The sequence below is a fragment of the Geotrypetes seraphini genome, chromosome 2 (assembly GCF_902459505.1).
Source record: "Geotrypetes seraphini chromosome 2, aGeoSer1.1, whole genome shotgun sequence".
In the NCBI taxonomy this organism is placed as follows: domain Eukaryota; kingdom Metazoa; phylum Chordata; class Amphibia; order Gymnophiona; family Dermophiidae; genus Geotrypetes; species Geotrypetes seraphini.
The window spans coordinates 481,683,081-481,710,234 of NC_047085.1; the positions used below are offsets into that span (position 1 = coordinate 481,683,081).

The 27,154-nt window shown below is 43.1% G+C and overlaps 1 protein-coding gene across 3 annotated transcripts in view; it reads left to right on the plus strand.

Annotated features, from left to right (window-relative positions):
- ADCYAP1R1 (ADCYAP receptor type I) overlaps positions 1–27,154 on the plus strand; it is a 372,428-nt gene that overhangs the window by 54,053 nt on the left and 291,221 nt on the right. For 2 of the 3 annotated variants that reach the window (XM_033931771.1, XM_033931772.1), the window contains exon 3: positions 25,359–25,458. In XM_033931771.1, coding sequence (XP_033787662.1) covers positions 25,359–25,458 — 100 coding nt within the window. Of the gene's footprint in view, positions 1–16,799; positions 16,860–25,358; positions 25,459–27,154 lie in introns of those variants that run through there. The other variant, XM_033931773.1, reaches the window with a different exon arrangement.

Below are 27,154 nucleotides of genomic sequence, written 5' to 3' on the forward strand. Positions count from 1 at the left end.
CCTTCGTTTCATAAGACGCACCGAGATTTCCACCCACTTTTGGGACAGTTGTCTGGTACATCTAATTTGAATTAATGCCTGCTATCTTGCAATTTTATAACCATCATTTTTTGTGTGTAAATCATGAGTTACATGCAATCTTCATTAACCCCTTCCTTTATAAAGCCACACTAGTATTTTTAGCACCGGCTGCCACGGTAACAGCTCCAATGCTCATAGAATTAATATGAGCGTCCGAGCTGTTACCGCTGCGGCTGGCACTAAAAATGCTAGCACGACTTTGTAAAGGAGGGGGTAAATTAACCCCTCTCTAAGTATGTGAAAGATGCTGTATAATATTACAACCTATACATTTTTCACCTCCTGGAAATACAAGTCAACAAACAAGGTGGTATATTTTTATTGGGTTAATAGGCGTCAGAATGGGAGGGGGGCACAGTGGCCATGGCCTCCCCAATCAGAAGGTCAGGGGGTACACGGCTGACTGCCACCTGCCGCCGCAGCTGCTCCCTGCCCGCTGCCGCCGCTTGCTGCCGTAACTGCAGGAAGGGAAGGGCTAGGTGCATGCAGCCAATGCACGCCGCCAGCCCACAAGCCTCCCCCTGACGTCAATTCTTATGTCAGAGAGAAGGTACGGGCCAGCCAATGCTGGCCCGGACCTTCTCTCTGACGTCAAAATTAACATCGGGGGAAGGCTTGTGGGCCGGTGCCACTGCACGCACCTAGCTCTTCCCTTCCCTTCTTGGATTTGCTGCAGCAGCGGGCGACAGCGGACTGGGGGGGGGGAGGAGGAATCAGCAGCGGGTAGGCCAGGCTTTGGCGCAGTAGGGAGGGAGGGAGACAGGTAGACTGGCTTCAGTATGGCAGGGAGAGAGGCAGGCAGGCAGGCTTTGGGGGTGTGACAAAGGCTAGAAGGCAGTAAGGGGGACATAGGGAGGAAGGAGAGAGAGGCAGAGAAAGACTGGGGGGGGGGGGGTTGAAAGCAGAAGAAAGACAGAGAAAGAGAAAGGCCTGGACCAAAGAGGAAAGACTGGAGGCAGATGCTAGACTATCGGAGGTGCAGACAGAGAGGGGAAAGACCCTGAGGAAGAATAAAGAGATGGAAGATCATAACAGAGGAGTGAGAGAGAGGGTGACCTGGAACAAAGGTAGTGGTAGGTATAAAGGAGAACTGACACTGGATCTGGGGAGGGTAAGCAAAGGGAAAAGAAAGAAAGAGAGAGAACGAGAAAGAAAGAGAGAGAACGAGAAAGAAAGAGAGAGAGATAAAGAAAGAAAATGCAACCAGAGCCTCAGGAAATCACCAGACAACAAAGGTAGGAAAAATGATTTTATTTTCAATTTAGTGATCAAAATGTATCAGTTCTGAGAATTTATATCTGCTGTCTATATTTTGCACTTTATTTGTCTATTTTTCTATAGTTGTCACTAGTGCTGCCCGATTCAGGAAAAAAAATTTTGATTTGATTCGGTTCAGCCTACTTAATTGGTTTTTCGATTCGATTCGATTTTCCTGCCCAATTGGGTGTCTTTTCAAACATCCTGGTGTGTTTATTTTATAGCCTCTTCACCCCCTTTGCCTTCTCCTAACCACACTGGCGCTGTGGTGTAAACAAAATAAACAAACAAAAAATACTTTTCCTCTCTCTCTTAAATCCTAGCCCACGTTTGTGGTCTAACACCAACTCTGGCAGGATACACGTTTCAAATCTGACATATTGTAATCACAAAACAGAAAATAAAATTATTTTTCCTACCTTTTTTTGTCTGGTTATTTTTCAAATCATGTTGGTCCCATGTTAGTCTGGTTGTCTTCTGATCAGGCTCTCCTTCTTTCTTTTTTCTCCGTGCTAACCATCCATCTTCCATCTCTGTGCTCCCCTTCTGTTTCCCTTTCCTCCCCCAGAGGTCTGGCATCTTTCTTTTTTTTCATCTCCATCCCCACGCAGCTGCAGCGATGGACCCCACCATCCCCAGATCCACCATCTCTCCTTTTCTCAACTACCCTTTCATCCAGCATCTCTCTTCTGTACCTCTGTCCCTATTCTCCTCTCCCCGTTCCTATGCTCCCTCAATGTCCAGCATCTTATCTCTCCCCATATCCAGCTTCATCTTTCTCTCTTCCTTATCTCTTGTATCCCCTTCCCCAAGTACAGGCTTTCTCCTACTATCTCTCCTGCCATCCTGCACCATGCCCACCTACTTTGGAGCAGTATCTGTCCCTCTTGTACCCTTCCCCTTGTGGTCTTGCATTTCTTGTCCCTCTCTCCTTTAGTCCAGCGCCTCTCCTTTGCTTTCCTCCCCCTCTTTTTTGTTTGGTCTTTCTCTTCCTTTCACCCCAAGTCTGGCATCTCTCCTGCCCTCTCTTACTCCTTCCTCCTCTTTCCTCTGCACAAGCCTGCCCCCCTGCCGGGAAGGCACTGTTCGGCCTGCTCCCCGCCACAAAGACCTGCCCCCCCCGTAAAGGCATGCCCCCCTGCCATGAGGCACTCTTTTCTCCTGCCCCCCCACAAAGACCTGCCCCCCCTGCAAAGGCCTGCCTCCCTGCCGTGAGGCACTCTTTTCTCCTGCCCCCCGCAAAGGCCTGCCCCATGCCGTGAAGCACTCTTTTCTCCTGCAAAGGCCTGCCCTCCTGCCATGAAGGCACTCTTCAGCCTGCTCCCTGCCGCAAACGCCTGCTCCCCCCGCAAGCCTGTATCCTCCCCCAGCTTCCCCACTCTTACTTTTAGGATAACACGGAAGCCTGCAGGATCGCTAGTGCTATAGCGATCCCTGCAGCTGCCCGTCGTCCTCAGCGGCACGTTCTCTCTGCCGCAATCCTGCCCCTGATGTCAGAGCAGGGGCAGGACGTAGCAGAGAGAACGTGCTGCTGAGGACGGCGGGCAGCTGCAGGGATCGCTATAACATGAATGAGCCTGCAAGCTGCCTTAAGGAGGTAAGAGCAGGGAAGCTGGGGGAGGCTTTCTGACTGACTCTTTCCCCTCAAGCAGGAGCAGCAGCGGATGGCCAGCAAGAGGCAGCGCTGCAGCTCCTGCTTTTGGAAGGTATGGGGGGAAGGGTCAATCACTGAATCGGGAGGCCAATTTTTTGGGAAATTGAATTGATTCGAATCGTGAATCGGGTAGCAGTAGTTGTCACTGAGGTGACATTGCATATTTTAAAGTCATCTGACTTGACATCTTTGAAAAACCCCCGAATATAAATGATAATTAACATTTTCTCTGCGTACAGTGTGCTTTGTGTTTTTTTTATTTTGTGGTGACCATTATATTGTGGTTACCATAAAATTGTGTATATATGAAAAATGGAGGGAATAAATTGCATTACAATTAGTATTATTATTATTATGGGGGTGGAGTCAGGGGCAGAGTTTGGGCAGGTCTGGGGCAGAGCTTTTAGGTCCCCCAATCAAAAAAGCGTTCCGCTGCCTATGGTTGGGTTAACTCAATACATCTGTGACCAATTTCTAAGAGTTTTATTTTCTTTATTGGATTAATGAGGAAATAGGGGATGATGATCAATGGGGTTTAACTGGGCAGGAGAAGCTTCTGCCTGTGTCAGACCCAATGAGTGGATTATGTATGGATATTCAGTAGGACTTAATTACACAGTGCCACTGAATATCTCCTCTGACCACCATTACACTGTGCGGTTAGTGCTAGCAGTCCGTGGACAATGTCAGGGAGAAGCCGACAATTGTTTACATTACATTACAAATACCTATACAAGTTCACTGAGGTTCACAATCAACAAGAGTGGAGACAATGCCCAAAATAACAATTAAAATATTTTTTAAAAGCTATAAAATGCACACACCATTTTGCTTTTAACACAAATTTACTAAAAAGATATGTTTTTAAAATGCTTTCTGAAATTCTTATAATTAGTCTGAGAAGTAACTTGAACCAGTAAGTTTTTCCAAGATTTAGCAGCTTCTTAGACAAAGGTTGATCTAAACATCCTAACAAAGTTTTTTCCTCTCACCTCAGGACCATGCATAGTAACAGTGCCCACATAATTAAGCAGGCGGATAGGATCACACATAAGGCTGGCACCTACCTTTTGGTGCTTCTTTTGGTTGAAGAGACACCGACACGTTCACAATTGTCCCCTGAGGAAGGCGATGTTTTTGCCGAAACTCAGATCCCAGTCGGGACTTCTCCTTTTGGGCATTTTGCTTGTTTTTAAACCTCGATACAAACTGCTAATAAAGGATCTCTGACCACTTGGTTGGATTTGACATCTCCAGTGCCTCTTTTTGTTTGGATTGGGTTTGCTTCAAGGCTTGGTACTTTCTTTTCCCTTCCCTAGTCATATTTCCTCAGTCTATAAATGAGCCTAACCGCAGTATTCTGGATTAATCGCATCTTAAACAATATGTACCTGACTGCAGGATAGCTTCAGATGTTATAGCCAGTCCTAGTAAAGCAGCAAGCAGGTTCTTAGAGTAGCCTAGTGGTCAGTGTAGTTAGCCATAGAGATGGGGACCCAGACCCATAGCCCACTCTAACTAGTACGCTTATGGTGGATTATGTAATCCTTCCAAAACCCACCCATATCCCAAAATGCTTAATCGTACCTGATTACTATTCAATGTATTTCAAACCACATTGGGTGAATCTCTTAATGAAAAAGGTCATTAATAAATCCCAATAATAAATAAAGGAATAAAATATAGGTGAAACCTGCAGGCATAAGGGCTACTGGTGTGGTGTACATTTGGGACCAGTAGGTTTTGGAGGGCTTCCCTTATGCTATAAGGGGGTTATGGTAAAATGTGTACCTGGGCCTTTTTCTGTGATGTTCACTTAAGTGTCCCCCTAGGGAGCCCCACTGGCTGTGCTGGGATGTGTGTGTCGACAGTCTACTAAAAATGCTGGCCCTTCCTACATCCCAATGGCTAGGGTTGCCAGATTTTCCAATCGGAAAATCCAGACCCCGACCTCCCCAGGCTTGTCCAGTTCCGTCCATCCCCGCCCTGAAATGCCCTAATCCCGCCCACATTCTTGCCCTAGCCCTGGCCCCCGCTGACTGCTCTTGTCGAACAGGGAGGAAGTCCGCGCGTGCGTGTGACATCATTGCGTGGCATCCGCGCATGCATGGACTTCCTCCCTGCCCGACGCAAAAAGAGGAGGCTTTTCAAAACCCGGACAAAGTGTTGGGTTTTGAAAAGCCGTCCGGACCCCAAGATATGTCCTAAAAAGGAGTACATGTCCGGTGAAATCCGGACTTCTGGTCACCCTACCAATGGCTTTTTTGTAAGTTTTTCTTATAGATCTGGTGTGTTTTTTGTTTTTTTTTTCAAAGATGGTTCAAAAAGGTAGCTGTACTAAGGACAAGCATGCCCAAGAAATGGCCATTTTCAAAACAAACATACATTTTTCTGTTTTAAAAATTGTGATACTCACTACTGGATTTTTGTGCGTATTTTACAAAACATCCAAATTTAGATTTGATGTCATTTCAAAAATTCCCCTCTCTCTCTCTCTCTATGTGTATATATATGTGTACGTGTGTATGTGGGTGAGTGGTGGGAGGGGGATGTGTATGTACATTTTCTGAATATGAATGTATTTTTCTTGTGAAAATTAGTTTCACCTATCTACTTCCCCGAAAATGAGCCCTAGCATGATTTTTGGGGTAGGTCTTAATATAAGCCCTACCCCCGAAAATAAGCCCTAGTAGCCAGCAGCAGCAGCAGCGCTTCCCCCCTCCCCCCAGCCGACCCATCTTTCCCTCCCATCCGAACCGCGAGACAGAAATAAATACCTTATAACAAACCGGCAGCATTGGCAGCAATCTAGACAGGCTGCTTTGCGGTCTGGGCTATTCCTCTGCCGCATTGCTGATGATGTCATCAGTGATGTGGCAGAGGAACAGCCCAGGCCGTGAAGCAGCCTGTCTAGATTGCTGCCAATGCTGCCGGTTTGTTATAAGGTATTTATTTCTGTCGCACGGTTCAGGTGAGAGGGAGAGATGGGGGTCGGTTGAGGGAGGGGCGGGGGGTGCGCGGCGGCAGCATGGGGAGGATATAAAAATGTTACACGGGGGATGGGAGGAAGGGAGGGATAGAATCTGCAAGGGATGGAAGGGAGAGATAGAAGTTGTAAGGGTTCTGCTGCACAAGGGGATGGGTGAGAGGGGAGGAAAGATGTTGCACATGTGGGGGAGAGGAAGGGAGAGATGATCATTGTATATGAAAAAAATGAGACATTCCCGACCTAGTGCCTTTTTTGGGGCCCATTTTTTGGGCCCATAATTAATATAAGACAGTGTCTTATTTTCGGGGGAAACACGGTACTACTACTATTTATTATTTCTATAGCACTACCAGACACACACAACTCTGTACATGAAACACTCAAGAGTCGGTCCCTGCTCAAAAGAGCTTACAATCTAATTAAGACAGATACAAGAAAAAAGGTGAATCTATGCATATTGCTCCACTAGGGATTTGCAAGGGGACTGATGAAGTGGATAGACTGCAACCTGCGACAAAATTTCCCTCACAGTCTCCTTCTTTGATTGTCCTGCCAGGAGATCCCCAGAGTGCAAAGACCAGATGTTGCATCCGGCACTGCAAATATAAAGGCATTTAATCTTCATGTATCAGTGACTTCAAAGGAAATCAATCAATTCATTTGGGCAAATCTCCGTAGGCATTATTAGGCCTTTACATGTTTTATGCACTGAAGTGCTTTACTGCAGTATTTGATTAAAAATGCAAGAGACTGTTAACCACAAGTGGCTTATGAAAGCTAGTCCAAACTGGATGATAAATACTAGCATCTAAAGCCTCAATTTTTTATTTGATGTACTCATATTTCATTGAAGAATGTCTATTTTTATCAATGCTATTCTGAGCATTGGAAACATTATATGCTATCATAATTTGAGAAAGGAAAAGGACTAGAAGGAAGATGGAGAACCACTGTACCCTTAACGGAGAACAAAACGGGGTAGACAGAAAACGCTTCCAGATAAATTTGACTCATCTTAACATGCTAATGTAATTTGAAAGTTTGTTTGTAATATCGCTGTCTGTATACAGTCTCTTCCTCCGTAAACCGCCTTTAACTGCTTCTGGTATTGCGGTATATAAAAATAAAGTTGTTATTATTTTATTTTATTTTTTTTATTTATAAATTTGTTACAACTTATAACAGATTAAGGTAATGCAAACAGATATAAGGAAATAATTCGAACTGAAAATAAAAATATTATCAAGTTCACATTATAGAGAGCTGATTTTCTTTGCCGTAGTCTCAAACTTAATAGGTGGTTATTATTATTATTAATAACTAGCTGATGACCCGGCGTTGCACGGGTATTTAATTATAGCAATAACACAGTAAATGGATTGAAATAAAGATACTTTATAGTGGTGAATGAAATTATTTTTTTACAGCTTTATAAAAAGTACAATAATCAAATTATAATGTGAAATATTTGACAAAATGAATACAATACAACTAACACAAAACTTGATTATAAACAACAATTTTAGTTTCACCTCCAGGAGCAAGAACATATAAATTCTTGGGTGAACCCACCCTTGATCAAGCAACATAGAGTTGTCCATGGGAAAAACAGGGGGATCTTAAATCCACTCCACAGTATGTAATAGTCTGTCCCTGTGATTTGTTGATTGTGATAGAGAATGCAAGTCTCACTGGAATTTGCAATCTCTTAAACTGAAAAGGAAGATCTGTTGGAATAAGTGGCATCCAAAAGTTTCAGTATTGATTTAAACAACTCAATATGTGGAAACTCAGGTTGAAAAGAAACTCCATGTAGTTTGTTCCCGGTTCAGAATGGAATCTGTGTTCCTAGTTCAGGATATGTGAGTACTCATGTAATGTAATAACATTATGAACTGGGGTGCATGAAGGAAACAGTTACAAACACAGTTAGAACATACAAACTCTATATGTATGGTGTCTGACGGCTTTTACAATAAAAATTTTATTAAAAAAAAAAAAGAAAATAATAGAAACGATGTCCCTAGTGGTTATAGTGTCATAGAAAGTGTTTTATAGTTGGAATTACAGTGTGAATGGCAGCTTTTTACATTTTTTCCATTGACATGAATGGGTGAAATCAGATTTTCTGTTTGTAGCTCCGCCCACGTGTGCAGGTGGGCAGCGAGTCCCCCAGAACATATCACCCCAGGTAGTGAGGGATCTGCATACCAAGTTTTGTTCAAATCGGTCAAGCCGGTTTTGAATTACAGTGAGAATGGCAGGTTTTTACATTTTTTCCATTGACATGAATGGGTGAAATAAGATTTTCTGTTTGTAGCTCCGCCCACGTGTGCAGGTGGGCCGCGAGACCCCCAGAACATATCACCCCAGGTAGTGAGGGATCTGCATACCAAGTTTCGTTCAAATCGGTCAAGCCGTTTTTGAATTACTGTGAGAATGGCAGCTTTTTACATTTTTTCCATTGACATGAATGGGTGAAATCTGATTTTCTGTTTGTAGCTCCACCCACGTATGCAGGTGGGCCGCGAGACCCCCAGAACATATCATCCCAGGTAGTGAAGGATCAGCATACCAAGTTTCATTCAAATCGGTCAAGCCGTTTTTGCGTGATCGCGGCACATACATACACACATACATACCTCCGATTTTATATATATACTAGCTGATGACCCGGCGTTGCACGGGTATTTAATTATAGCAATAACACAGTAAATGGATTGAAATAAAGATACTTTATAGTGGTGAATGAAATTATTTTTTTACAGCTTTATAAAAAGTACAATAATCATATTATAATGTGAAATATTTGACAAAATGAATACAATACAACTAACACAAAACTTGATTATAAACAACAATTTTAGTTTCACCTCCAGGAGCAAGAACATATAAATTATTGGGTGAACCCACCCTTGATCAAGCAACATAAAGTTGTCCATGGGAAAAACAGGGGGATCTTAAATCCACTCCACAGTATGTAATAGTCTGTCCCTGTGATTTGTTGATTGTGATAGAGAATGCAAGTCTCACTGGAATTGCAATCTCTTAAACTGAAAAGGAAGATCTGTTGGAATAAGTGGCATCCAAAAGTTTCAGTATTGATTTAAACAACTCAATATGTGGAAACTCAGGTTGAAAAGAAACTCCATGTAGTTTGTTCCCGGTTCAGAATGGAATCTGTGTTCCTAGTTCAGGATATGTGAGTACTCATGTAATGTAATAACATTATGAACTGGGGTGCATGAAGGAAACAGTTACAAACACAGTTAGAACATACAAACTCTATATGTATGGTGTCCGTGGTAGAATAGAAACGATGTCCCTAGTGGTTATAGTGTCATAGAAAGTGTTTTATAGTTGGAATTACAGTGTGAATGGCAGCTTTTTACATTTTTTCCATTGACATGAATGGGTGAAATGTGAATTTCTGTTTGTAGCTCCGCCCACGTGTGCAGGTGGGCCGCGAGACCCCCAGAACATATCACCCCAGGTAGTGAGGGATCTGCATACCAAGTTTCGTTCAAATCGGTCAAGCCGTTTTTGAATTACTGTGAGAATGGCAGCTTTTTACATTTTTTCCATTGACATGAATGGGTGAAATCTAATTTTCTGTTTGTAGCTCCGCCCACGTGTGCAGGTGGGCCGCGAGACCCCCAGAACATATCATCCCAGGTAGTGAGGGATCAGCATACCAAGTTTCGTTCAAATCGGTCAAGCCGTTTTTGCGTGATCGCGGCACATACACACACACATACATACACACATACATACCTCCGATTTTATATATATATAGATATAGATAGATAACATGATGAATAGCTATGCATAGGGTTTCCAGACATCTGGAAAAGCTCAGACAAGTCCTCTTTTTAGATGACTGTCGGGGTTCCCGAACGGACTTTCTAAAACCCGGCAGTTTGTCTGGGTTTTGGAAAGCCCTGAGCTCCAGCTGCGTCTGGGGGGCCTTCAAAAAGCATGTAAAGATGATGTCACACGCATCCGTGCATGCTGGAGGCCCTCCAGACACGGCCTGGAGATCGGGAAAAAAGAACAACAAAGGAGTCGTGATGGAAAAAAAAAAGACACGGCCTTTTGCGGGCAGGGCTAGAGGCAAAATGGGGAGGGGTTGGAGGCGTAACAAGGTGGGGCTAGAGGCAGAACAGGGCAGGGCTGGGGCAGAATGGGGGCGGGGCCATTGTCCAGGTTTGTCTGTCTTTAAATCTGGTAACTCTAGCTACGTATCTCTGATGAAGAGCGAATAGATTACGCTCACCGAGTCTTGCTGAATAGCTTAATGTGGTGATTTTATAAAGCCTATACTAAATTTTAGCAAGGTGACCACTACAGTTCAAATATGACCGGAAGAGGAAGAGATGTTCATACTGGCTGAAGATCATCTGGAATAAAAAGCTGCTTACCCCTAAGTTAAGCATGAGAGCTGATGTTAATGGTAGTTACAGTACAGGTACTGCAGGTGAAGGTAACATCCCTGACGCAGATAGAAGCCATAGTGAACTTGTTCATGGACCCAAAGCAGCAGGAGTTAGTGAAGGAGTTCAGAGGGCACTGTAATTAAGTGGGCCCCTGCAATTAAAGAGGAGCCTATATATGTTATATGAGGGGGGTGCTGAAAATTCTCAGACTAACCAACCAACTTCCTAAATTCTGAGAATTATTTTGCAACTAGCTGAAAAGAGTATTATCTTATTTTTTTTTTTTTTAGTGCCTGTTTGCAGAAATGAAATTCTATGTTTTTTTAACATTTTTTCAGATCATTGATTGAACCATATCCATGTCATTATCATCTTGGCTGGGACTGAGAACTTTTCGACACCCCCTTGTATTAGCCCTGAATCTGAATTCATCTACAGTCTAGCCTGGCACAGGGAGGATGTTCATTCCTATAATGTCAAGAGAAAAATGAATCTGTTTGAAGATATTATGCCATAAAAAGAAAGCATTTTTTCCATTTTGCATATGTTTGAATGGAATGTTTGAGGTGTACATTTGAATATCTGCTTCTTTATTCTTGTCCTTTTTTTCTGAATTGTGATATGCCATTATAATTTCTTTTCCTTTCCCTTCACCAGAATTTTGTGGTACAGACCCACCCACTTTGAGCTCAGGCCTAACCAGCAGTAGCACAGCTGGTTTGTGGCTGGTGGGGATCCCAAAGCCCTGTCATCTGACCACTCCAAGTGATCCACCTTCTCTTAACTTCCTCCCCCCCCCCCCCCAGGTACCTGTTAAATCCTTCAGTACTGGGCAAGCAGCAAGCAGCAAATCACGTTGTCTCTGAGCCTTCCTTCTGATGCAAGCGCCATTAAAAAAAAAGATTGTGACTTGCCTCCTCCCTTCAATTTTTCTATTGCAGGACACCTGAGCATGTCCTATAGTTTGCCATTATAACCTGTGTTAGGCACACATTGTTAAAATGGCTTCTTTGTTTTTCCCTTATCTCCTGCCACCTTCTCTGCCTAATTCTGTACTCCATCCCCAGGTGTTCCTCTGATATGGGACTCTTCCTTTCAAGCTCCACATTGACCCCCCCCCCCCTCCTTCTGAGAGCTATTCAAAGCAGCATTCATCCCTTAGCCGAAGTGCCTCTGTCTTTCCTGCTCTGTAACTTTTTCCTTGCATATCATGTGCTGTTGAAAACAGTGAAGTCCTAGTTCCCTCACTTTTACAGTTCATCATTTTCATTTCACTTGTCCGCTCTCAAGTGCTTCGGGTAAAAGCTCTAGAAAAATGAGCATACTGTAAAGTAATAACAAGGCCTATATAGTGCAGAGCTGTGACAAATACATATCGTTAGACGTGACTAGATCCATTAGGAGTGTGTGGGCATTGGTACATCTAGTTCATTTGCTCTTCAAAACACAGAACATAAAACAGGCCACTTAAACAGCCCATTTATCTTCGCTGAAGTGTTATTATCTGGGATATGTTTATGCACAGCCTTACAGCACCTTTATCTTAATGTAGCTAGACACGGGGCTTGTTGAGTAGATTTTTCTTCTGCTGATGGTACTTGAGCTCTGCATTTACTAACCACTGCCTCTCAGATGTAAAAAAAAAAAAAAAAAAATGGTCCAATAAAAATTTTGCAAGCACTTATCACAAACTTCACAGAGTGCACTCACAAGTAAATTATGTTTCCCCTCTCCATCCCAAATATCTTTCTTTCGGTTAGACCAGACATGTCAAACTCTGCCCTGCGGGCCAAATCTGGCCCGCGGAGTAATAAAATGTGGCCCACCAGACAATTCCTGCCATTGCCACGATCTGGCCTGCTGTTCCTTCCTTCCCTCCATCCCGGCTTCCTAGTCCTCCCAGCTGCCTGCACCCTGCCTGCCACCGGCGTAATCACCGCTGCCGCTGCTCTTCACGAGCATCTGGGAACTCAGGAGGAAGATTCAGACATTAAAGCAGCCTGCAGAGGCTTTCTGTTTTTTTTTCCCCGCGCCTTCACTCTAGGAGCATTTGCTTGCATGAGGTCATCTGACCGAAAGAGAGCATTCGGGTGTCTGTAGCTCGGTGATCGCTGGAGCTCGGTGGTGTTCTTATTTTGGCCGATGCTGTGTGTGCCACGAAGCCGGCAGTGGATGAAATGTTCCCGGAGGGTGCGGGGTCTTACGTGGACCTGGATGAGGTGAGGATAGATGTCAGGGAGCAGCACAACAGACGAGGGAAGGAAACCGTTACAACCGTTGTAGTTGGTAATAATACGCTTGTTGTAGTTGGTTGGCTAAAGGTTGTGTCTTTTAATTCTGTGCCTTACATTTGAATATGCAATATCCATTACCTAAGTAGATGTTAGAAACAGATCAATAGTTTTCTGTTACTTCAAGGTAAAGGTAGTTCCAATTTCCATGACAGTATGATTCCTTTTACATCTTAGGCTTTGCTCTTTTTTTTTTTTTAATTTGAATAATGACCAGACAACTAAAAGTAGAAAAAAAATTTTATTTTCTGTTTTGTGATTACAATATGTCAGATTTGAAATGTGTATCCTGCCAGAGCTGGTGCTAGACAGCAAGTGTGAACTAGGTCCTAAAAGAGAGGAAAAGTCTTTTTTATTTATTTTGTTTACATCACAGAGCCGGCATGGAGTTGGAGAGGTTGTAACCCTATAGTTCTACGAAGACTAAGGGGTCCTTTTTATTAAGGTACGCATTTAGCGTGCGCTAAATCAGTTAGCGTACCTTAATAAAAGGACCCCTAAGTATGTTAATAAAAAATCTGGGCCGTGACTTAGCCTATGTTTTAGATTTTGACCCCATTATGTGATTGAGCTTGACACCTCTGGGTTAGACTAAGAGGTGATAGAGAAATCAGGGCCAGTGTAATGGCATGAAGTATTTTAGGAAAACCTCCATTCTTTTGTCCCTTCCCAATTCACTTTTAAGCATCTTTCCCCCCCTCCCCCCCACCTTTCCTCAACAATCATATTCACCTCAACACCAGCTACCCAAACAATATGCGTAAATATAAGGGGGTGCTGAAAAGTTCTCAGCCCCACCAACCAATTTCCTAAATTCTGAGTGTTATTTTGCCCCTTTAACTAATGAGTGCTATCTTATTATGTTAAGTACCAATTTGCAAAAACATAATTCCATGTTTTGAAGTTGTTTCAGATCACTGATTGAACCATATCCACGTCATTCTCTTTTTGGTTGGACTGAGAACTTTTCAGCACCCCACTGTGGTTGGGATGGGCTTTTTTGAAATGCAATGCCATTCATAAGAACATAAGAATTGCCGCTGCTGGGTCAGACCAGTGGTCCATCGTGCCCAGCGGTTCGCTCCTGCAGCGGCCCTTAGGTCAAAGACCAGTGCCTTAACTGAGTCCAGCCATACCTGCGTATGTTCTGTTCAGCAGGAACATGTCTAACTTTGTCTTGAATCCCTGGAAGGTGTTTTCCCCTATAACAGCCTTCGGAAGAGCGTTCCAGATTTCTACCACTCTCTGGGTGAAGAAGAACTTCCTTACATTTGTACGGAATCTATCCCCTTTTAACTTTAGAGTGCCCTCTCATTCTCTTGGAGAGGGTGAACAACCTGCCTTTATCTAGAGGAAAATGACCCCTTCCCCCCCCCCCCCCACACACACACACATACACACACAAACTTCCCTGACACGATCCAAAGATTCCCTTATGTCACAACAGAAGTCAATGACAACCCCTCCAATCAAAGCCAATGAGATCCTCACTCTCCCCATCAATACTTCATGGTTCCCCCATCAATTCATTCCCCCACCATAAAAATCACGCATCTGCTCCTGTCAAACCCCACCCAGAAGGCCCACCATCCCCTCACTTGGGGCTTATCAGTTGTTGTTAGTGGTTCCGGGTGGCAGCAATCCTCATTCTCTGCAGCCCAGGTCAGCACCCAAATCCAAAACAGCAGCAATAACATCCAGCGGTCACTTTCTTTTCTAATGAGTGCACCCTGTTTTCAAATGGCATGTGCACTGACACGCATGGTTCACACATGTACACACTTGGCAAAAAGAGTACACATTCTTTGCAAGGTGTGCACTATCTGGGCAGGGTGTGCACTCTTTTCCTTATGCACAAGGCTTGTAAAGTACATGCACTATTGATGTCAGTTGACCTGAAATGTATAAACCAGCTCGATTGGTAAGGCCAAACTTTAGTGCAGGAAGAGGCGGTCGGAGCATGCAGTGAGTGATTTCCTTCACTCGCCGGCGCTCCGGCTGCTCTCTCCTGCATCTCCCGCTGCCCTCTCCAGTCTCCCTCACGAAAAACCGTATTCACGGTTTTTCAAGATTCGCTGGGGTTCCTAGAACGGAACCCCCGTGAATATTGGGGGAGTACTGTACATTGAGTTTATCAAATAGATGGGATGACCAACATGCATGGCATGAAATACTAAAACCAAAATCATGAACTTAACTCTATAGACTATTGGGAGTGCATGAGGCTGAAAAGGGCCATTCATTAGGTTCTGAATGATGATGTAAAAGTCTAATAACAGTATTCTGAACAATCTGAAGTCTCAAAACTGTTGACTAAGGCATGGATAAGAATGAGACTAGCATCTCTGTATAGCATGCGCCTTATAGATCTGCAGTGGCGTACCAAGGGGGGGAGGTCCGCCCTGGGTGCAGCCTTAGGCTGGGCTGCGACAGCACTAAGCGGCATCGGCACCCCCTCCCTCCGCGATGGCACTCAGCAGCATTGGCGCCCCCCCTGCCCCTCGACAGCACTTAAGTTCGGCCTCCTTCTCCTGGAATCAGCAGAATTTCAGATCGGCAATAGATGCTCAGTCAAAAGCTTCCCCTGACTCAGCTTCCTGTTTCCGCCCAGGCAGTTCAGTCAGGGGAAGCTTTTGACTGAGAACCTGTTGCCGATCTGAAGTTCTGCTGATGCCAAGAAAAGGAGGCCGAACTTGAGTGTTGTCATGGGACAGGAGGGGCACTGATGCCGCTGAGTGCCGTCGTGGAGGGGGGGTGGCGCCGATGCCGCTCAGTGCCGTCGCAGGGGGGGGGGGCCCTTGCCGATCTTGTTGCCAAACTCGGAAAGGTGAGGGAGAAAGATGGGCCTGTGGTGGATGGAGAGATTGAGAGAAGGGGACAGATGATGGAAGTGGGGAAAGAGAGAGAGGGGCAGATGATGAAAGTGGGGAGAAGGGGCAGTTGATGGAAGTGGGGAGAGAGAAGAGGGCAGATGATGAAGGAGGGGGGAAAGAGAGAGAAGGGGCAGATGATGGATGTGGAGAGAAGAGGGAGAGAGAAGAGGGCAGATGATGGAAGTGAGGGAAAGAGAGAGAAGGGGCAGATGATGGAAGTTTGGAGAAGGGGCAGATGATGAAAGTGGGGAGAGAAAAGAGGGCAGATGATAGAAGTGGGGGAAAGAGAGAAGGGGCAGATGATAGAAGTGGAGAAAAGGGAGAGAGAGAAGAGGGCAGAGGAATGAACTTCCACCTCAGGTGATTCAGGCCAGCAGCGTGAAGGATTTTAAAAGGAAATGGGATACACATGTGGGATCTCTAGGGGGGTAAATTCAAGGGGGTAGGGTTGTTGGGGTGGGCAGACTTGATGGGCTGTGGCCCTTTTCTGCCGTCATCTTCTATGTTTCTATGTTTCTATGATGGAAGTGGAGAGAAGGGGGAGAGAGAAGAGGGCAGATGATGAAAGTGAGGGAAAGAGAGAGAAGGGGCAGATGATGGAAGTGGAGAGAAGGGGGAGAGAGAAGAGGGCAGATGATGAAAGTGAGGGAAAGAGAGAGAAGGGGCAGATGATGGAAGTTTGGAGAAGGGGCAGATGATGAAAGTGGGGAGAGAAAAGAGGGCAGATGATAGAAGTGGGGGAAAGAGAGAAGGGGCAGATGATAGAAGTGGAGAAAAGGGAGAGAGAGAAGAGGGCAGAGGATGGAAGTGGGGGGAGAGAGAGAGAAGAGGGCAGAGGATGGAAGTGGGGAGAGAGAAGAGGGCAGATGATGGAAGGAGGGGATAAATAAAAGGAGGGCACATGATTGGGGAAAAGGATTGAGTTAGGGAAATACTGGAGGGGTGAGGGAAAGAGGTGGCGAGCTGTAGGTAGACAGTAAAAAAGGAAATTGATGAGAGAGTAGTAAGAACGTAATCTAGATGGATGCAGAAAATAAATTGAAAAGGAAAATGAGGGAAGAAAGGGATTGCAGAAGAGAGGTGTGGGAGAGGGAAGGAGAGGAGAGAGATGCCAGACCAATGGGGGTGAAAGGAGAAATGGAAGGGGGAGGCATACAGTTTCTGGAAGGGGCATAGAAGGAGAGAAGATGCCATATAGGGGCAGAGAGATGGCAGACAGTGGATGGAAGGAAGAGAGTAACAAGAAGATGAGGAAAGCAGAAACCAGAGAAGACAAAGGTAGAACAAAAATTTTTATTTATTTGTTGCTTTAGGAGACATGTGTCACTGTTTCTGTGGTGTTGCATTGTATGCAGAGTCCAACTTCTTGCTGGTTCAATTTAACCTTTGTCTATGTATTTCTATTTTATCCCCCCCTTTTACAAAACTGTGGAGCGTTTTTTAGCGCCAGCCGTGGTGGTAGCAGCTCTGATGCCCAGAATTCTATGAGCGTGGCTAAAATCCACACTACAGTTTTGTAAAAGAGGGAGGGGTTAGTTTGTGATGACATATTCCATACTAGGCGAAGGTATTTTCTGTGTTCTGTGTGTTCGAAAAACATGATTTTCTGTTAGGATTGACGGTGTAGGATTGATCTGTACTAGTCTGGCTTGTTTAGTTTTACAATGGGTGTATTGATGTACTGCTCACTGCATTTGTAAGATGTTACCTTTTCCTAGGTACTCATGTGTGACGTGTGGCTTGTTACTAAAAATCATGTTTTTCGTACAGATGGGGGGGTTGCAAAAAAATGATGGGCCCCAGGTGTCACATATGCTAGGTACGCCACTGTAGATCTGATTTGGCAAAATGCATAAAAGCGAGATTTTACCAGTTCAAATGAGAGCTCAGAATCAATACCTCCCGTAATGAAAGTGAAGAACCATGACTAATCTTCTGTCTAATAAGGAGAGATGCAAGAGCAGGTTGTCATTTCAGAAACTTGAACACCAGATGATTAAAGGCAAGCCACTAGACAACCTAGGCCACACAGGAATTTAATGGAGTCAAATCAAGAGAGTTGAGTTTGAATCAACATAGTAGATAAGTTAAATGCAATATGCAAAAATAAAAAGGATTAAGTCCTAGCAATTGGGTGAGTGTGATAAGAGGGCTAAAGAGCAAATTAGGAAGGACTGAGGCTAAGACTGAACCCAGAAAACCACCTTCTGGAAGTAAATGCAAAGAAGATACAGTACTTAGCTAAGACCTATCCCCAGATTCCTTATGTGGTGACCAAATTTGAGTAATTTTAGCACATATCTCAGATCCACATGCAACTAAATAGTTATCAAGACATTAGTAATCAGTTTTTCTGTGTAACTTTGCGCAGCGCTGCATTCGTCTAGTAGTGCTATAGAAATAATTAATAGTAGTAATAGTGGTAGTCTAATCAGGATTTGCCTGTGAATCTGCCTTCATTCTATTCTATAACACAGGAAGCTTAAATTGTCTAGCATGCAACTGAAAAGGGGGCAGGGCCATAGGAGGGGTATAGACAGATCAGGGGCATTCCAAAAATGTAGGTGAAGTGATATAGAATAGGGTAATTTGTAGGGCTGCATATCAATTAATTATGATTAATCACAAATAAATTTTTAATCACATAAAGCATCCTCTCCCACTTACACACTTACATTTCCTTCTGTACTTGTACAGTGGCAACTATATCTCCCCTTTTACTAAACCATGATAAAAGTTATTAGCGCAGGGAGCCGCGCTGCTTCAAACACTCATAGGAACTCTTTGAGCATCGGAATCAGCACGGAGCATTCAGCGTAGCTCCCTGCACTAATAACCGCTATCGCGGTTTAGTAAAAGTTGGGGGCATAGACAGAAGAAATAAATTCTCAGAACCGACACATTTTAATTACTAAAATGAAAATAAATCATTTTTCGTACCTTTGTTGTCTGGTGATTTAAAAAAACAGAATAAAATTATTAGAAAAATAAAATTATCAAGCAACAAAGGTAAGAAAAATGATTTATTTCCATTTTAGCAATTAAAATGTGTCAGTTCTGAGAATTAATTTCTGCTGTCTATATTTGCCACTGTACGAGTATAGAAGGAAATGTGAGCGGGGGATGCTTTATGCAATTAAAAAATTTAATTGTGATTAATTGATGTGCAGCCCTAGTTCATTGTGTTTCATACTGCATCATATAAGCTTGAGGATTTATACCAGGCTTCAGCAGGCATAAATCCTCTTGCCCAAAGTTGGTCACTGGAATTGCTGTGTTATTCCATAAAGGGCACTTGGTATGGATTACCCTCTATAGCAGTGTTCTTCAACCTTTTTACACCCGTGGACAGGCAGAAATAAAAGAATTATTTTGTGGACCAGCAAACTACTAGGACTAAAATTTAAAAACCCCATTTACGCCCCATCTCCGCGAGCTCGGTCCCCGCAAACCATCTGATCCCATCTGCACAAGCCGCAATTATGATTTTATATTGAACGTATTTTATCTATACAGTATATATAAAATCGGAGGTATGTATGTGTGTATGTATGTGTGTGTGTATGTGCCGCGATCACGCAAAAACGGCTTGACCGATTTGAACGAAACTTGGTATGCAGATCCCTCACTACCTGGGATGATATGTTCTGGGGGTCTCGCGGCCCACCTGCACACGTGGGCGGAGCTACAAACATAAAATCGGATTTCACCCATTCATGTCAATGGAAAAAATGTAAAACGTTGCCATTCTCACAGTAATTCAAAAACGGCTTGACCGATTTGAACGAAACTTGGTATGCAGATCCCTCATTACCTGGGGTGATATGTTCTGGGTATCTCCTGGCCCCCCTGCACACGTGGGCGGAGCTACAAACATAAAATCTGATTTCACCCATTCATGTCAATGGAAAAAATGTAAAAAGCTGCCATTCTCACAGTAATTCACAAACGGCTTGACCGATTTGAACGAAACTTGGTATGCAGATCCCTCACTACCTGGGGTGATATGTTCTGGGGGTCTCGCGGCCCTCCTGCACAAGTGGGCGGAGCTACAAACAGAAAATCAGATTTCACCCATTCATGTCAATGGAAAAAATGTAAAAAGCTGCCATTCTCACTGTGACCAATTTGGACGAAACTTGGTATGCAGATCCCTCACTACCTGGGATGATATGTTCTGGGGGTCTCGCGGCCCACCTGCACACGTGGGCGGACCTACAAACATAAAATCAGATTTCACCCATTCATGTCAATGGAAAAAAATGTAAAAAGCTGCCATTCTCACAGTAATTCAAAAACGGCTTGACCGATTTGAACAAAAATTGGTATGCAGACCCCTCACTACCTGGGGTGATATGTTCTGGGGGTCTCGCGGCCCTCCTGCACATGTGGGTGGAGCTACAAACAGAAAATCAGATTTCACCCATTCATGTCAATGGAAAAAATGTAAAAAGCTGCCATTCTCACTGTGACCAATTTGGACGAAACTTGGTATGCAGATCCCTCACTACCTGGGGTGATATGTTCTGGGGGTCTCACGGCCCACAACTCTATTTTGCTTGCTCAAGGGTGGGTTCACCTAAGAATTTATATGTTCTTGCTCCAGGAGGTGAAACTAAAATTGTTGTTTATAATCACGTTTTGCGTTAGTTGTATTGTATTCATTTTGTCAAATATTTCACTTTATAATTTGAATATTGTACTTTTTATTAAGCTGTAAAAAAATACTTTCATTCACCACTATAAAGTATCTTTATTTGAATCCATTTACAGTGTTATTGCTATAATTAAATACCCGTGCAACGCGGGGGCATCAGCTAGTTAAAGTATAAAAAGAAACAATATTCTGAACAATTGTGAATTTATAAATACAAATATACAGAGCACGGACCAGCAAAACCCTATCTCCCCTCCCCTTCACATATATCCCCTCTACTATCAAGAAAACTGAACAAGCCAAGTTATTATATAATGCTACATAGAAATATCATGCTAACAGAATACAGCAGTCCCCAGTTATGTCTCTAGCAGGATATATATTTCAAATCTGATATATTCTAATGACAAAATAGAAATAAAATTATTTTTTTCTACCTTTTGTTGTCTCTGGTTTCTGCTTTCATCTTCTTTTCACTCTTTTCCTTCCAGCATCTTCCCGTTCCATCCAATGTCTGCCCTCTCCCCCTTCCATATGTATCTGACTTCTTTCTATACCCCTCTTCCCATCCAGCCTGTTCCTCCTCTTTCCTTTTTACATCATTCATTCAAGCTTCACTGCCTTCTTCATTTTTATCTCTCCTACACCAGATCTAGCATCTTTATCCCTCTCTCATTTCTTTGCTGACCCCCTTTCCAGCATCAATGTCTCTCTACTTTCTCATTCCTCTCTCTCCCCTTTCCCTCATCTGATCTCTCCATTCCACCCTGACCCCCTTCCCCTCCTGTAATCTCCCTGCCAGCTGCTTCCTTCCTTTTTTCTTTCTCCCTTCCCTCCTTCCTTTTTTTCCTTCTCCCTTCCCTCCTCCCTCTATCCAACATTAACTCTCTTCCCATCCCTTTCCCTCCTCCCCTCCCAGCAACATCTCTCCTTCTTCTCCCTTCCCTCCTCCCTCTATCCAACATTAACTCTCTTCCCATCCCTTTCCCTCCTCCCCTCCCAGCAGCATCTCTCCTTCTTCTCCCTTCCCTCCTCCCTCTATACAACATTAACTCTCTTCCCATCCCTTTCCCTCTTCCCCTTCCAGCAGCATCTCTCCTTCTTCTACCTTCCCTCCTCCCTCTATCCAACATTAACTCTCTTCTCTTCTCATCCCTTTCCCTCCTCCCCTCCCAGCAGCATCTCTCCTTCTAACTCTCTCCAAGTCCAGTAACAGCTCTCCCTTTATCCAGCAGCTTCCCTGCCTCCTACAGTGGCTGTCTCCCCTTCCAGCAGCTCTCAGTACTTGCCTGCAGGAAGTTGCCGGTAAATCACTGCCCTGGCAAGTAGGAGAGCTGGTGGGAGGGTAGGAAGTCACTGTGAAGGCTCCCCAGGATCTTGCTCGCACAGGCTGACCATCTCCCTCCACCTGCACCTGTATCTGCAGCTCTCTCCATTCTACTTGTAACTTCCCCGCGGCCCTCTTCAGCAACTCGGCAGGGGTGGCAATCAAGACAGGCTGCCGATGTCGGGACCTTCACTCTCTGAGACCCGCCTATTTTGTTTCAACTTCCTGTTTCCGAACAGGTGAGACTCAGAGAGGGAAGGCCCCGACGTCGGCAGCCTATCTTAATTGCCTGAGGCTGGGAGGAACATTAGTGAGCAGGAACCGCAGTCGGCAGGAAATTTAACTGCCGACTTGATCTTGCCGGCCCTGCGCGGACCGGCAGAAATTTTCTGCAGACCGGCACCGGTCCGCGGACCGGCGGTTGAAGAACTGTGCTCTATTGAATATGATTTTGTACAGATTTTTCCAGCATTTAACTTTGGGTGCCATTTACCAAGTCCAGCCCTAAATGATCACTAAAGGTTGAGGAAACTACCCCTAAACCAAAAACATTTACCCCCAAATCTGACAATTAAGCTAAAAGAATCTGGTAACAGACCAAGTCAAACATGGCAGATGTATGATCATGGTCTCACAGGATCTGTCTGCCATTAGAAAGATGATACTTTATCTCACAATCAAATATATCAAACAAAACTCTGTGCTATGATGTTTTATGTTTTATTAAAACTTATTATACCGCCTGTTCTTATGACAGGTCCAAGCGGTTGATGCTCAAGAAAGCCGTACAGTCAATGAAGAGACTGTAACAGGCACTAAAACAGAAGAGGAGTTGTGGCAATTGTTGCTATTTGAGAGAGATTTTGAACCTTAATTACAAAAATTGTGCAAAAATATTTCTCCACTTGGGGAGAAGTGAAAGTTGTCAAAACATGAAAGACGAATTTCATAGATGAGTTTTCAATATTTTCAGACTGAAAAGGTTATAGTCATCGCCCAGATTCATATCTGTGAACCTGATGAATGCCAAGGAAAGCAATGCTTTTCTCGTATAAATTGGGTTTAAGAGGAGAAGCTGCATCAAAAGGCCTGTTGGATTGCAAGATTCCAGGAGGCAAGAACCTCAAGGAAACTTAGGACAAGTTGAGAGAAGGAAGCTTGACAGCTAAAATGAGTACGGCTGACTCAAAGTACTGGATTTAAAGCTTCACGAGTACCTAATAAGTTGGTTATTAGAGAGTAATGGGAAAAAAAACCCAAAGCCAGTTGAAGTGTAAGAAGAAAATAATCAGTCGAGGAAACTCTCACAGAGTAATGACAGAATCAGTAGGTAATCGAAGAGTCAAGAAGAAGTTGAGGTTGTGAGTGCTTTGATGAGGAGGATCATGAATCCATTAGAAAAAAAACCGAACGCAGTAAATCTTTCCATTTTATAGATATGACATAAAGAATTCCACCAAAAGTTATAATTTAATCTCCTCAGGATGTATGGAAACCATTAACAAAATATTGTCAGGATTAAGTAAAATTATTTCCCTTATGTTTATTAGTTTATGAGGTAGGGAGGGGGTATTTTATTATTACATATATCATACAATAATGGAGTATATGGTTGGGGGGGGATGGACGAGGAATAGGGATAAGAATATATGTAATATACCAATGATTGTTTATAAGTGATGTATTTATTGTTACTGTGAATGAAAATATTAACACTTAATGTAATTTGTGAAAATGAATAAAGAATTATAAAAAAAAAAAAAAAAAAGAAAAAAAACCGAACAAACGAAGGGGTCCTTTTACTAAGGCACACTACCCGTCTTAGTGCACGCTAAATGCTAACACGTCCATAGACTATAATGGACGCATTAGTGTTTAGCATAATGACTCCTTTAAAAGTGTGAATTCCCCTTCTCTGGAGTTGGCAGGCAAATCATTGTGAACACTGAAGCCATTAAGGATACACTCATAGTTTATAGAAAGGATCAGATACATGAAAAATAGAACAAGTGAGTGATGGGGGACAATAGAGTAAAAATACATGGGTTCAACAATATCAAGCCAAGCTAGAAAAGCCTTAGAATATTCAAAAACTTCTACTAAGGGCAAAGATGTCTGTAATAAGGATCTGATTGGCCCAGGTTGCTTAAGGCCCCTCCTATGGGGTAAGGGCCTCTGCGCTAACCCTGCACTAATCAATTAGCACATGGAAATGTCCCATGCACCAACTGATTAGTGATGTCGCATCCTCTCTCCTCCTCAGACACACACTTCCTGGCAGAAAAATGAAAAAAATATTTATTTTCTGCACGCTGTGAGCATGCAAAAGTGCCCATTTACTACAGCAGGGGTAGGGAACTCCGGTCTTCGAGGGCCGTATTCCTGTCGGGTTTTCAGGATTTCCCCAATGAATATGCATTGAAAGCAGTGCATGCAAATAGATCTCATGCATATTCATTGGGGAAATCCTGAAAGCCCGACTGGAATACGGCTCTCGAGGACCGGAGTTCCCTACCCCTGTACTAAGGATGCCAGAGGTAGGTCTTGTAATTCATTAGAGTCAGGCCTTGTCAGACAAATATGATCAATTTCTTTGATTGGGTGACCAGAGCATTGGTTAGAATGCTAGTTGTGGTGTATTTAGATTTTTGCAAAGCCTTTGACAATGTCCCACACAGGCATCTAATAAATAAACTAAGTGCCCTTGGTGTGGTCCCCAAAGTGATGAACTGGGTCAAGAACTGGGTCAATAGAGATCTCTCTGAGGACAAGGATGTTAGCAGTGGTGTGCCACAAGGTTCGGTTCTTGGACTTGTTACTTTTTAAATTTTTGTATGTGATTTTGCTGATGTGCTGTCAGGTAAGATTTGCCTATTTGCTATGCACATCCAGGAAGGTTAGGTGGGAGCGTTTGGGAGGGGGGGTGTTATGTACTTATTATATTATTTGTTAGTAATGAATGCTGTTTATTGTATGAATTGTTTGTTAATCTGTTGCACTTTATGTTGGCTTTTTTAAATGAATAAAGATTTATTAAAAAAAAAAAAAAATGAGTTGCCTATTTACAGATGATACCAAAATCTGCAATAAGAGTAGACCCTTGATGGTGTGATTGTGGAAAGACTTAGCAATGGCTGAAAAATGGTCCAAAATGTGGCAACTACAATTTAATGCTAAGAAATGCAAGGTTAAAACCCAAGGGAACAGTTTAGGGGGTGAAGAACTTTTGTCCACTCGTAGAAATGTTTAAATACCTACATGGCATAATTGTGCATGAAGTGAGTCTCTTTCATTAGAGACAAAGATCTGGAATGAGGAGAGGGGGGAGGCATACGATGAAATTGAAAGGAGATAGATTCAGAAGTAACAATTAATATTTTTTCATGGAAACAGTGGTGAATGCTTGGAATGGCCTCCCAGTGAAGGTGGTGGAGACGACGAGTGTATCTGAATTCGAGAAAGCTCGGGACAAGTAGATTGGATCTCTAATGGAGAGGAGGGGATAGTGGCTAGCTTGGTTGAGCAGACTAGTTAGGCCATATGGTCTTAATCTGCCTTCATTTTTCTCTGTTTCTCTGTAATTTGTGGGAAGCACACACTAAAGCTTAATAGAAGGAGCCCATAAGTAGATAAATAGCTGACCCAATTTTAATCTCCTTCCCTATCTGGCACTTAGAAAATCCTCCAATCAGATCAGAGATCTAGACAACTCTAATCCCTCTTTTATTTTATGTCAGTTCAGCATTTCAGATATTGCTTTAAATGCCTTTTTTGTTGTTGTTATGATTCTTAGATAACTGCAATGCATCCTGACTGTGTCATCAAGAAGGAACACGAGACCTGTTTGGAGAAAATAAAAAGGGAAAACGTAATGTTGAATGATTCCTTCCAAGGTACAAATATGATATATATTTTTTTCTCTTTCATTATGGGATATTTAATAAAAATACTTATTTGTATGCACCCCCAGTATTGCACTAGGGGTGAAATAACATGGCTGAGTTGCCTGGCAGGGGTTAAATGGGTTAAAAGAAATGGTTGGAGTGGTATTAGAGCTGGAGTGAAACAGGCAATGGAGGATCCTGCAGCTGATTGGTTGTCGTAGTTGAGGAAAGGCACCAATCAGTTGAGGGAGTTTGTGTAGAATAAGACAGAGGATTTCTGGTAGGCTCAGTGTATGTTGACTGGATGCAGAGAGGGTTTTTCATCCCTCCTACCTACCCCCTTTTTAGTCAGGTGTGTAATTGATTGTTTTTGGGGGTTGAGATGGGGATGATATGGTTGGGGGTTGGGTTAATGTCGAAGAAGTATGAGTATTTGGGGGAATTCTTTACCATATTTTAGGTAATCCTGAGGCACTGTATGGAAAATGAAGATGGGTTGGAATAGTGGAATGTTTCATGTGTGGTACCATTGCAACAAAAACAGGAGAAACGACCTTCCCACAGTAGAAACTCAATGAAAACTGTGAGGATGACCACAAAGTGCTGGGATTCTTTATTCTTCAAGTATAAGGCTTGACACATATGCATGTGTTTGCATACAAACTTATAAGAGGTTGCATGGTTTTACAGTTGCTTTCAGTCACATACTACAATTGATGCATTTCATGAAGTTTATAATATCAAGGGAATGACAATAGTGGTTGGGCCATTAGGCACAAAGGGGCAAATTCTGTAAAGGACGCCTAAAAGTTAGGCATCGTTTAGACATCTGGGAATACAACGCTCAGCGTGATTCTATTATGCATAGACGCACAATAGAGAATCGTGCAGCGGTGTCCAGCGAATTTAAGCATGTCTGTATAGTTAGATGCCCTTTATAGAATCGCCTTTTAGGCATTACATAGATGTCCTGACAATGTCTATAACATTATCGTGTTTTAGCATTAAGACATTATTAGAACAGCGATTTTATGATTTTTTCTTACATTAAAATTGTATGGGGTAAAATGGCACCACTATTATATTTTATTTATCTATATACCATTTATATCCTAAGTGGTATTTATATTCAGCTACTTTATCATATTTTCCTTCTGTCCTGGTGGGCTCAATTCTTATGTAGTGTACATGGGGCAATGAGGGGATTAAGTGATTTGCCCTGGGTCACAAGGAGCAGTGAGGGATTTAAACCCACAATCTTCGGGTGCTAAGGCAGTGTCACACACTCAGCCATTAAATCACATGTCAATTTAAAAGCCAAGCTTATATCCTCTTGATTCACAAGTAGTCATTTCTCTAGAATAAATAACAAACATGTACCTTCAACACTTGTCCAGTTCCTCTGCTGTTTTCCAAAAATATTCCTTTGGCATACTAAACCTTCTATTTTTTTGGTGTAAAGAATACTCCAGTTTGATATTAAGGTTACAAGATATGTAATAATGCATTACTCAAGCAAAGCACATGAACAAATATATTGTATACTAAACCTCATTCCCAAAGTTTAAGAAAATAAGAAGAGAAACCCTACTCGCAATAGCTGTGGTTCAGAGGAAGTGGGTTCTTACTTTTGAAACTGATGCACAATCTTGACATCATTGTGACATCATCAGTATGCACCAAAATGGCAAATTGCCATTAAAAA